At 34.1% G+C, this 13540-nt stretch overlaps 1 protein-coding gene across 1 annotated transcript; it reads left to right on the top strand.

The window, feature by feature from the left end:
- Positions 1-977: 977 nt before the first annotated feature.
- Positions 978-7402, top strand: LOC113236150 (elongation of very long chain fatty acids protein 4-like). The gene is made up of 6 exons (XM_026472153.1): positions 978-1110; positions 3182-3372; positions 4346-4423; positions 4649-4945; positions 6357-6602; positions 7057-7402. Exons 1-6 carry the CDS (start codon positions 1059-1061, stop codon positions 7069-7071), a joined length of 879 nt encoding a protein of 292 aa, XP_026327938.1. The 5' UTR covers positions 978-1058; the 3' UTR covers positions 7072-7402.
- Positions 7403-13540: the final 6138 nt, after the last annotated feature.

Here is a 13540-nt window from a genome sequence, read left to right as displayed (position 1 = left end):
AAAAAGTCGTTGAAAAAACCAAATACAAAGACACGACGCAAGCACATCGAAAAATTCGTGAGGTCCGCTGGTTCGTTCCGTGGGTTATTTGGTATAGCGTCTGGCACGGTAAGCTAGAAGAAGTCGGTTCGAATCCGGCCGGATCGAAGAAATTTTTTATGAGTGTTCGAACTTTGTATTAATAATTATAACAAACTATTTGATCTTATTTCGATATAATTCACCAAATCACCAACACGCTCTCACGCATTGAAAATTTATGCAATTTGTAATAAATCACCCTTAACACAGGCACATACGTTTTAAAGTAACTTTCCTATTGAGAATATGTAATGTTAAATGCACTATTTATAAACCGTATAGTATAGTGAACTAGTGGCAGTGTAATGGTTTCCTAGCCTACCGCCTCACAAGCAGAGGCCGTGAATTCTAATTCGGGCGTGCACCTCTGAGTTTTTCGGAATTTATGTGCGAAATTTAACTTGAAATATATCATGAGCTTTTCGGTGAAGGAAAACGTCGTGATGAAACTTATACGTCAAAGAAGGTTCGCAACACTCGGTAAACGTGTGAAATCTTTTGGGCCAGCGGTCTCTTATGGAATATTAGGTGTTTAATTAACCACATTGAACTATTGACACGGTAAATGAAAAAAACCGCTGACCAATTGACAATAGATACTTTTTTTCACACATATTATTTATGACTGAAATAGAATATATATGAAACATAAGTACAACACTTCAATTTTTTTACGTCGTTTTCAATTATTCAAACCAGCTCATTTCGATATGGCGACGACCACGCGACTAGTAACGAGAAGATTACAATTTATAGTGTCATTGTTAGGCCACCCTGCACTAGAATTGCGACCCAAAACTTGGACATTGAACCGCTTGTGACAAATACTTAACAATTCAAATTATTGTTAAATATATATTATATACATTTTGTCAATAGAAAATACGACATACGCCCGGACGTGGTCGGGCACGTCGCGCCGGTGGCAGGAACATAGAGTCGTTAATTACAAAAGTAAGAGAAAGTGAAACAGAAAAATGGCGACTTCAAATATAACAGACAAATACGTATTTAATTTTAAAGAGCAATGTGAGTAATTATTTATTTGGTTTCAAATTTTATATACAGTGTTTTTTTTTTTTTAATGCTACAGTATGGAGAAATCGGAAACCATAGAAGATACATGGAAACTGTCTTAAGAACCATTAAGTATTTATTTGTGAAAACAATATAGTGTACTTTTTATAAAACGGTCGAAATAAATAATCTAAAATGGTGTAATGAAAGCAAGAAAACAGAAATAAAATTAAATATTACGTTCATTTAACTGTATTTTTTAGCTTGCACACCAGTTTTCATGGTGTCGCCAACTCTGAGGTCTGTAGAAAAACTTTCCTATATTATTTCGGGTCTGGGTGTATGTGATTTTTTGTTTTTGTTTGGATTGTTTGTGATACCGTCGTTATTTCCACAACGCAGGTGCTTTAGTTACTTACTTTGTGATCAGAGCGACGTATATGATATTGTCTAATATTTCTCTATTTATGTTTCACAAAATGGTGCACAAACTTCTAAGGTACCCCTAACCTAGCCAAACATATTAATATTTTTCAAAAATAGTACAAGATAACACTTGCAAGAGCTTCACTCCTTTGCATCTTCCTTTTCATACTTCTGAATCATGCGTACTTAAGTCCGTCTTTTTCACCGGCCGATTAGTTGGTACAAGTTGGCGAAATGTTGTTTCCTCAGATTCGTCTTATCACTTAATCTTTACAGTATAAAAGAACAAAAGAGTGAACCGTCTCGGTAACACACGTGCCATCTGTACAGTGCAAACCACTTTTACTTTTACGCATTTGCACTTAATTCTACACTTGATAATATTTATATGTAAATAATTTGTTGAATTAGTAACAAAGGAGTTGGCTGTCGGTATTTTACGAAATAGCCACTGTTATAAAAAACGATCTGTTGAGTAAATAAATAATTGAAAACCAGAATTCAGAAAAAGTATTTACTGCACCCATGACTGGTGCGATGGGTCAAGATGGGAATAAAGCCATTAACGCTTCTTTTACTTAATGGGTACACCATCGAGTATAACCAGAAATAAAGACGAAATAAGGACCATATATTCCTGGTAACACATTAGCGATACAGCTCTTATAAATATCAACTCTCGTTTGCACTGAAATATAGACAGGCCAACTACTGACCTGTGTGTACGTCTCCGTATATTGCAAAAAATATTCTGTATTTATTGTAATAAAGATAATATCTCTAACAATGCCGTGCTGTTCTATGTTCGGTGATGTGGAAAAAAACAGGAAAACATCTAATTACAAAACGAACGGAATCACATTTCATCGGTAATTAACATTGACCTATTGGTAGGTCAATGGTAATTAAATATTAAACATGTAATGTTTTGAATTTTTTCCGATTTTTTAAATGTTTTTTTTTTTATCCGTTTTGTGGATATTTTTAACACTTCAGTTTTAGGGTCGAATTCCAGAACTTTACTCAATACTCTAGTCAGGACTTGAGTATGATTTTTAGTGCATGAAATCATATTGCAGTCCTGACTTGAGCATTGAGTAGAGTTCTGGAATACGACCCTTAGATTGAAACACAAAATTTGAATGTACTCGTTTTTGTCGCCTTTTGCTTTGTTCTCTGTTGTTGTTATTTGCTCAGTTTCGTTCGTAGGTTTACATTGTTATTTAATTTAAATAAACTGAAAGTATTTCATTTGATCTTGCTCTATTTTTAAGTATAACCATTTTTTTTATCAAACTTATGAACAACTAGCTGACAGCCGTGATATAGAACCAAGTAAAGAGCCCGAAACGTTGCTTTGTTTGAAAAAACTAGATAATTCATTGGATATTTCAAATAAAATATAAATACGTTACGTAGGCATTTGAATATGAAGAATTGAGACAGTGAGATGGTGATGATGAAAATGTCTCCCTAAAGTAAATCGACCTAAGCCTAAACGTAAACCTACTTAATGTAAATTAACTTACCAAAACGAAATCATATCCTACCAAATTCACAATTGTAATCGAATTCGGTTCACAATTGATACTCAAAACATTTGTGCTCTATACGTTAATGAATATGTATATATTATTAATGTTATTTTTACTTTCAGGGGAATTCGTAGACAGATGGCCTCTAATGAGCTCACCATGGCCCATGCTGTTTATTACAGCCTCGTATCTCCTCTTCGTATTCAAACTTGGCCCAGCATACATGAAGGGCAAACAACCATATAATCTAAAAAACATTATCTTAGTTTATAATATTGTACAAGTCTTCGTTTCCTGCTATATCTCTCAATATGTAAGTTCTGAATAAAAAAATACAAATATGTTATTACCATTTTACCATATTACCATTCCCTTAAACATTTTGTTTAACAGTTTGTCGCTAAACTTATTTTAAGTAATGATATTAGAATTTTCATAAGAATATTACAGTTACAAGTCTAAGGAACTGTAATAATTTTGGTAATTGTGCTAATTTGCACAGTAGAAAAAAATGGAAGAGAAAATTTTCTATTCCAAGGTTGCTTTAGCAATAACTAAAAGTAGGAAACGAATATTTAACAACAATATTGAAAAGAAAACCTGCAAGTTGAATAATTTGCAAAGTTTTACCATTTATTTGAATTTTTTACAACAATGCCCTCTTGTCTATCTAAGAGTTCGTTGGTAGTGTCAGTTTCATTTTCATCAATACATTTAGAGTTAATTTAGATAGTTCATATTTCTTCTAATGGTTTGTCCACACAGTTCTGGGGTTTCCAAGCTCCGCTTCATCTAGGCTTAGTACTCTATCAGAAAAATACCATCAGTTATCCGTATGGTTCATAATACCAGAAAAATCTGCATCAGTGCATACAGAGTTCGTTGAGTGCTAATCTTGATGTAAGTCTTGTTCAATCATTATCCATAGATCGACTTCAGCCTTTGCTTAGTATGCAAATCTATATATGACCTCTCGTAGCCTGTGCCACCATCTCACATATCTCGCTGTTGATCGTAACACGTTTCTGTAACCCTTTCTTCGCCACCATTCGGCTGTCGCTTTACTTCATCTGTCATCACCACAACTGCCTACACGATAATTGTTGCCCAGTGTGGCTGAGGATACAAATAGCATGCCATTGCTGGGAGACTCCTTTCATGCACGAACAAATTTACATAAAATATTTTTTCTGTTTATAATGAAATAGTGATGGATCTTTGACCCGGAACTGTGTGACAGACCTGCAATGTACACTAAGTGTTAAATGTTGACTTTATATTTTCAGGGAGTCCAAACTATAATGAATAAGGGACTTCTAGAGTGGAATACTTGCTGGTTTCATTCTGAAACGTTTCGATATGTGGTAAGAAATCAAATAGATTATAGTACTAAAGTAGATTTGAATAAATTTTTGCGTATTCCCCTTTACAAATTCCTAAACAAGGACAGATTTATCACCAATAATATCAATTGTCACGGGGTACTATTGTATACAGTTTTGCTATCAACGTTCATCTTGAGTAAGAATTAGTAATTTTAATATCTAAAGTAAAGAGCCTTTATAAGTTTTTATTTTTCATTTCATCAGGTTGGCAAAGGTCACTATTACTACTTCCTAGCGAAACTTTCAGAACTTTTGGACACAGTTTTCTTCGTGCTTCGAAAGAAATGGAATCAAGTTTCCTTCCTTCACGTGTATCACCATACACTGATGTTCATTGGAACGTGGGTGACCTTGAAATACGAACCATCCTACAGTCTGTTTTTACTAGGAACCGTGAATTCCTTCGTACATATTATTATGTACGCTTATTATGGGATGGCTGCATTCCCCAGTTTGAGAAAGTATTTGTGGTGGAAAAAGTATATTACGAAAATGCAATTGGTGAGTTCCAGTTGTGATAAAAGTATCGGGTTCTTGGGGTTTCGTGATTAATACACATTGGAAATGAAACTATTGTTTCGGATCTAAAGGACAATGGCATAGTCCCGTACAAAATTTTGATGATATAATTTGTATGCGTCTGTTTATGAAAAATATGTGAAAATACAAAGTTGAAATTCCTGAACAAATTTTGCTTTGGGTTTAATATTCAGAAAAGTGAGGAATTAACGATATTCCAGTTTGAAGTTTTGGAGGTCACGTGTTACGTAATTGAATAAAATATATTCGTATTATTATACCAAATAAACTACAGAAGTCTTAAACAAAGTAAATAGAAGATGGATGGTGCTGTTTTTGTGACGAGACGAAAGTTCAGAGGAAACTATTTTAAATACTGGTATAATCTAAAGGCATGAGGTTAAACCAGAACAAAAAAACTAAATTAATTAATAACATACCACAAACTATTGAACTGGTCACTTGTACACAATTTTCTTTTTTTGTGAAACTTGCTGTCTAGCCCTGATTTTGGGAAATTTTTGTCAGCTTTATCAAAAAATGATGTTTATCAAAATGCCACATAGAAAATGTTCTCTGTGGCATTTTGGCTTAAAGGATGGAAACAGTCTAAGCATTTTGAAGAAGAAATTATAGACTTTATTTTTTTGTAATATCGAATCAGTACATTTGATATTACGTGTACTAAATGTGGGCCATATCCATACGTAGGTACTGAAATTCCTTTTTTGGCGCCTAGATGTCGCTCAACATTAAGAAACTAAGAAACTAGTAGTTAGTACTAATTAGTCATTAGAGTTTTTTTGAATATGATTTTATTTCCAGACTTATATAGGCCGCTGTTTTAATTTGAAAAACCTAATTTATTTATTTGTTTCAAACTTATAATTAAGACATTTGAAGACGCTACCGATTTCTTTTACCTATGATTTTGCCATTGTTCTTTGGTATATGTGTATTTTTACAAATAAACCAACGTTTTGGGCTTTTACGTTATCCAGGGTCTCATGGTCACCGCCACGTCACGGTTAACTGAGAAGGTGTATAAGTCTTCAATCAGTTATTTATAATATTAATGCAACCCGCCCTATCTGAACTATAGTATTTAGTTTCATTTCCAAAGTGACATCTAGTAATTCATTCACATCGCTTAACTACTTCAGCGATCTCAATCCCCCGTTATATGTTCCGCAGACATTTTTTTTTTCTATGACCAGCGGGTTTTTCCTTGTTATAACTTGTAGGGCCTAGTATCGATCGTGTGATGTCTAGCATATCTACCAAATATGCAACAACCGATGTTACTTGCAAAAACTTTCGTTTATATCCAACTATAATCGTAGAACTTTCTCGTTGTTAATTTGGTTCACTTATATTTTTTCTCTAATTTCAGATTCAATTCGTGGCCGTCATGATTCATATCCAAATAAACACGACTCTCACACAATGTCGACTTTCCTACTTCTTATTAACATTGATCTGGTCCAACTTCTTTCTATTCCTATATTTGTTCGGAAATTTCTACGTCAACAGCTACATCAAGAAGAGGAATGACGAAAAAAATGAGAAAAACAATTTCAGTAAACACAACGCATTGAATAGTGATACAAATAAAAACAATAATTTAATAAAAACATCTGTAAGTAAAAAAAGCCAAGTTGAGAAGATGCGATAGTAATCGGTAAATTAAACATAGCAGGACATATAAGTTTGTTTTAAAACGGTTTTGAACGCGTTTCCTGGATTGATTATTACATTAACCGCGCATTTATGCCAAACGTAAACTAGGATGATCCCTTCATTTATCCATAGGGGATGGAAAAAAATAAAGGAAGATGACTGAAGAGAGACACTTCATTCAACGTTTGTCATGGGGATGACGCAAACTCGACAGATTTTTAGTGTATTTGATTTTTGAAGCCGAACTTCTCTCTTAAACTTTTATTTTTCTGACGTGTTGTGAACGATGTATACACGTGAAAAAGGGTTTATATTATATTAAACGCATAAAACTCACAACTATAATCTAAATACTCTTTCAATAGATATTTTAGAAAATTTCAAAAAGCATTTATCATGTCATTAATTTACAGGTTTCAAAAAAGTAATAATCCTGACCAACGACTTCAATCTATAGACAAGAGCATTCACAGCAACTTCATGTTCCAGACAGCTCCAAATAAAACACTATCAATAGGGTAGTGTGTTCTTTTAGTGTTGAATGTTGTCAAAGAGTATCAGTACCGTAGTACCGTGAATAGACGTACAACACATTCCATTTTGCTTTGACCCAGAGGCCTTCCGCTTACAATTTATAATTCTATACTTAGAATAATAACGCATAGAAACCTAGACCGCACACGCTGAGGCAAATTGAAGCGCTCCCAAAGGGCCTACACGAGCGGGCGGGCCGTCAATGCTCAAGGTCAACTTGCACCGCGAACAGCTTAAGAATTTTAGCTAAAACTGACGAAATGTGCGGTAAATTTGTGTAGAAATACGTCAGACAAACATAAAATAGATACTAACATCATATTCCACAAGGAAGTAACGCGTTTCAACTTGTATTATTATATAAATATTCACTAAAACCGAAAATTAACCTACTACTAAAACTAGCCTACATGAATTTGATTTTTGCCTCACTTGTGACAGTTCGTTTGATATGAAACTATCTTTCTATGCGTTATTATTCTAAGATTACACATACTTTGTTATTGTGTAGTCAGAACACTCTGTTGCTTATTAATCTATGATTTATGTTTTATCTTGTTTTATCACGCGTCATTGCATGCTTGCCAAACGATATAGAAATATAGAGTATGAAATTTTGTAAAAATTAATCAAATATCACAACATTACTTACCGAATCAATGTGAATAATTTAAAACTTTAAATTTATGTTCACACATTAGTCAAATAGCGAAATGTAAGAAACACGGCGATGTAAATTAATTTTCAAACAGGACGACAGCGGTGTCCGCCATCTTGAATGTTTGACTACCAAAAAAATTATGTATAGCATCTTCACCGCACATCAGTGAAACAAAGCGTGTGTAAGGAACGCCGCATCAATAGATGCGGCGTTCCATCGATACTGACATGTTAATTTATTGCCTATTTTAAAATTCATACTTTAAGAATGAATGCCCGAACTACACATTTACTCATTAAATTATAATTTTTTTCTATTGATATTCGTCATCTCTATCAGTAATGAAGTAATGTAATGAAGTAACCTTTCCACGTTGTCGTAAAAAATTAATGAATTTTGGAAAAAATATTTTTCCGCTCATTTCTTTATCAATAAACATTGCTTTGGTGTTATTTTTACTTTGACTTAATGTATTACTTAAACAAAGGCTATTCATTTAAAAGCGAGGCTTAGAAAAATAGTTTATGTAATACGTAAATTAGTGCACGTCGTTACAAGGTTATACTGTGTAGATTTTTATGAACTATCACAGGGATCCTAGAATATTTTTAGTATTGTAGCACTCAAGTAAAGGTTTACATTTCAATAATGAAGGATTTTTTAATTATACACTTTCGGACACATAATTCCACCAAGCATTTTCAGTATTAAGTGCCCTAAGCTTAAACAATGTTTGATTGATCAAAAACTATTACACAAATTTGAAACTAGTATACTAATCTTCTTTTCCGTCAGTCCTTGTTGGGAATAACAGTGCTTTCCTTATCAGGACTAACGCATTCGCATTTTGGTAACTTTCCAGATATTGCACCTAAAGTTTTATTTTCTTTGAAAAATGTCAATAACCCTGATTTTATTATATATTAAAAAATCGCTTATAGAGGGTTGTAGATCTTGTTTCGCTGATTCCAGATATGCTAATAACTCAATTTCGCCAAAAATGCGATTACGTTAGTTGTGATAAGGACGGCAGACACTATTTTTGTTTTCTAGCCCTTTACAACATAAAAGCGAGGTGGCTCAAATTGTGTCCGGAAGTATATTTTACACCATTCGTAGTTAATATACCGACGATTTGAAACGTATGTACTTTACTTTCTCATAAGCATTAAATTAAGGCAGTATGTGTATTTTATTAACTAAACGAATATCGATAGAAACAGGTTTTTTATTGCGGTATGACTTTATTTTTCTCCCTATAATTCATAGACATAGTTATAACGCATAAGCCACGAGGATTTATGACGATGATTTAAAAATTTATATTAATACATTTTTCGGCCGTCGAGTGGCTTGTACGCCGGTTTTCATGATGTCGCCATGTCTGAGGTCCCGGGTTCGATCCCCGGCCGGGTCAATGTAGAAAACTTATTTCTATATTGTCTCGGGTTGGAACGTTTGTGATACCGTCGTTTTGAAAAAAAGAAAATGTTTTTTTAATTATTGTTTATTTTTCTACGTAATATACTTTTAACTCTTCCGACCAGCGACATCCAAACATCTTCAACCCATTAAAAAAATAATTTTTTATCAAGCCTCTGTTTCAACTATCACTTCCTCATTTGATGCAAATCGGTAAAAAATCAGATAAAAAAGACAAATGTTGGCCCCATCTTGTGAATACGGGGTGTGTGACAATAGTTTGTATCATAATTCGGCAAATTTTGATGTTTTATTTACGGATCAGAAACGGTTTACTCGAAATTCTGTTTTCTCTCCATCTTTTAAAAATATATCCACCCCACCTAATTTATATAAAAAATTTTTTTTGCTCTAATTTTAAAAGGTAACGTCGGTTTCTTAGTAAGGAGTTCTAAATTAAGAAATAAAAAGAAAATCCAAAAAAAGTTTTTATTCAACGTATTTATCAAGCCGTCTGGCGCCCTTTGAATACACAAGGAATACCTGGGAATACCAAACGTTGTTCTGTTGGGATACCAAATAAATAAATTATTACGTTGTTGTTCCCTACTTACCAGTCTTGCAAAAACGGTAAATCTCATGAAACTTACTTGGAATCTTTGGAATTACTGTTGAAACACTTTGAACCGACCCTTTTAACCCAGAATGCTAATCGATGGATCATATAGGTCATCAAACAATACAAGCGTCGTTCAGCATTCATTTGAAATCATCCGTTCATCGCACTCGAGTCATTTTCGAGTTTATACTACATAGTGTACTAATTTTATCAAAGAATATTGACAATATCGTAGACGGATAGCCACCGATGACAATGTATTGCAGAGGATGCACAAAGGCTTGGAGCTCCTGAAAGCAGTAAAAAGTAGGAATCTGCAATACTCATGCGGAGTGAAAAATACTCTCTATTGAAACTCATTCTACAGGGAAAAATCCAGGGCCGCGGACATCGAGTATATGTTTATATAAACTTATAATAATAATAACGCTCACACTCAACATAGCCCCGCACTAGGGAAACCCTGTGTCGCGGGTGCCATGGACACACACATAGACAACCACAAATTACACCCAAATCCATGAGAGAAATAAATGTAAGCCATACAAATATTTCTCCTGGCCCGGGAATCGAACCTGGGACCTCTGCGTGGCAGTCCGACATGGTAACCGTCATGAGGCTATGCTATATGTATAACCAGAAATAGAGACGAAATGGCATTTAATTTATTTGAAAACTATTCTGCCAAATCATTGCGGTGACAACTCCGATTGGCCGGCCCGAATTCGAAACAATTGTGAGGTATACCGCTGGTGGGACGTTGTGTCGATTATAATGTAGCCGCTTGGGATGTTCTGTCAACCGCAGAGTGTGCTAGTGAGTTTAACGTTCAGGAGTTCAAAAGGGCAAAGAACTGGTGTTAATAAATACAGTTTTATAAATATTTATTCCAGTTTTAATAATATTTATCATCTTCAAAACGTTTATCGTATTTACAAGAGATTTTTAGTAACTGGTAAACGGCTCAAAAATAAATACGAAGAGAAGACGTGCTCGCTGCCGCGATCGGGCAATCGAGCGGGGAATGACGATGAAACGAAACAAAATCAGAATGCGAGGCCAAAGAACTATGGTAATCAAAATTTAAATTTAACTACGAGTGGCCAGGAACCGGAGAAAAGCGATAGAAAGGTGGAATGACGATGCAAGGAGATCACACCGTCACACATTTGACGGGTGTCGTCAATTGTTTCACTTCAAATCGATCAGTTTAACTTGAGCTTTGCTATAATGGACCAAGATTGAAAAATTAAATATTAAATATTTATTACCGATGAAATGTGATTCCGTTTGTTTTGAAATTAGATGTTTTGCTGTTTTTCCCACACCACTGAATGGAATAACCCCCCATTGTTAGAGGTATTATCTTTATTACAATAAATACATAATATTTTTGGAATATACGGAGACGCTACACACAGGTCAGTTGTTGGCGCTGTACTATTTCAGCTTTACCTCTGGGTGAGGGAGAGGAGACCCGAACTTGACCTGAACCGAATGACGCAAAAGTCTGAATACAATGCTATCTATTTTCAGAAGTTGAGCTGTTAAATAAATTACATCCGTAGGCATTCCGTAGGTCACCGCTTTTATTAATTTCGTTATTGCGTCCAATTCCAAAAACTCAAAGAACTATTATTTTACGAAAATAGAACAGGCAAACATAAAATAGACACTATCATCACATTCCACAAGGAAGTAACACGTTTCAACTTGTATTTTTATATAAATATTCACTAAAACCGAAAATTAATTTTGTTGCAACAAGACACGAAAATGTTGCAAAGTAACGGATTTCTTTCTCCCAGTTTTGCTATTCTGTTTCAAAATAATTATATTACGTAATTTTTTGAGAATAGGCAATATCGCGACGGCTGCAGATTTTTTTTATTCTAATTAATAAATAATGCACACTTACGCATTTGACTTCCATTTCTGCAAGTTAAAAGCGTACAAATGTTGTTTACAAAGAGCAACCCCTAGAGTTTCTTGCTCATACTTCTCGGGGGAATCTGCCTTACGAATGAGCGGTAGAGTTTAACCAATGTGACGACTTCTAGTGTAATAATGCTTACCTATGAAATAAAGATTATTTTGATTTTGATTCTGGGTATCGTTTACTGGGTTTTTTGAAAAATCGTGCCCGCCATCGTGGATTTAGAAATGAGTACCTCGAAAATGGCTACCATATTGCATTTATTTGAAAAAGTCGTGTCCGTCGTCGTGTATTCAGATATAAATGCCATTTCCATAAGGATTACCAAAAATTTTTTTCTTTTATTTCTTGTCACTTGACATTGTCGATCGACAGTAACGATCGACAAAACCGAGCATATCTGTAGGCACCTGATCGACATTGTCGATCGACAGTAACGATCGACAAAATCGGGCAAATCTGTAGGCACCTTTAACTTAATGATGAGTTACGCAAGATACAATTTTCCCACTTTTGAGGGAAATGTTATTCCATGGCATCATTATTTGTAAATTTGTGTGCGTGCCGACTAGCGTAGATACAAGTTGCTTACGCCTATATGAATTCGGTTTTTGCCTCATTTGTGACAGTTCGTTTGATATGAAACTATCATTCTATGCGTTATTATTCTAAGTTTAAATATGTATTACTTGGTACTTGGTGCGACGGGCTGGTATCCGCAACTCGACGACAAAGCGCCTATTTTGCGTGTAATATGTATTAAATGTTTTATTAATTTGTTTTCACACTACACACACTTATACCTGTATGTATATATTGCAAAGATTATGTAAGTATTTATTCGATATAAGAGTACACTCTGCAATAACACTATACACACTCATGATATAAGTATTTACGTAGTCTATTTTATTTTTTCTGTTTCGGGACGCATACGTCCGTCACTCTCACTCACTCGGCTAGGGCCCATTGTAAACCAGCGTCACAACCTAGCCTTGGTTGTGACTTTAGCTGAATAGGATCCTTTTGTACACGCCACAGCCTCACACGTGTCTGTATAGTATTATGTAACTTGTTGTTGAAATGTTTTTACGCTGTTTTTTGTGTTATTTCTGTTCTAGTTATATTAGCCTTTGTTTTTGTGTATTTTTTTTATAATGTGGCGTTACAATAAATGGTTTCTATTTCTATTTCAATTGACACGAATGAACAATTTGAAATCAGAAAATCGCGACATCACGCTACATATAGCTCATCACATGACATTATTTCTGTAAATTATTTTCAATTAGTCGCTGTTAGAGCTCCTTGTCAAAGAGTTCGTCCAGGGAAGTACCTTAGCTATTTCTGCCGCCAAGCAGTAATGTGAGCATTACTGCATTCCGATTCTTTTCTATTTTTTTACTTCTTTTTTATTTATTTATTTATTCAGACAATCAACGGCGTTTCTTAAATAATACGTAACAAAATAAATTATATTTGTTTGTAAGGCCAATTAGTTAATTAATTTATTTAATTATTATATATTTATTAGTTTAATTAGTTTTGTTTTTCATTTTTTGTTTTTCATTTTTTATTTGTTTCACATTATCTTATTTTATTGTAATTTTAGCATAATACTAACCTTATTCCTAAGTTCTTTACTAACAAACTATGGATAACTGTCCGAAATAAAGTATTATTATTATTATTATCATATTTATTTTAAACTCTCGCCTCTCCCAA

The sequence above is a fragment of the Hyposmocoma kahamanoa genome, unplaced genomic scaffold (genome assembly GCF_003589595.1).
Source record: "Hyposmocoma kahamanoa isolate Upper Pololo Valley unplaced genomic scaffold, ASM358959v1 89, whole genome shotgun sequence".
Classification (NCBI taxonomy): Eukaryota; Metazoa; Arthropoda; class Insecta; order Lepidoptera; family Cosmopterigidae; genus Hyposmocoma; species Hyposmocoma kahamanoa.
This window is presented reverse-complemented; position numbering and strand designations above follow the sequence as displayed.

What these genes read in the sequence shown, in the direction of transcription:
- LOC113236150 (XM_026472153.1), top strand. Translation starts at nt 1,059, where the DNA reads ATGGCGACTTCAAATATAACAGACAAATACGTATTTAATTTTAAAGAG. An exon ending in CCTGCTATATCTCTCAATAT is followed by an intron (nt 3,373 to 4,345) that starts GTAAGTTCTGAA and finishes TTATATTTTCAG; the next exon opens with GGAGTCCAAACTATAATGAA. An exon ending in CTGAAACGTTTCGATATGTG is followed by an intron (nt 4,424 to 4,648) that starts GTAAGAAATCAA and finishes TCATTTCATCAG; the next exon opens with GTTGGCAAAGGTCACTATTA.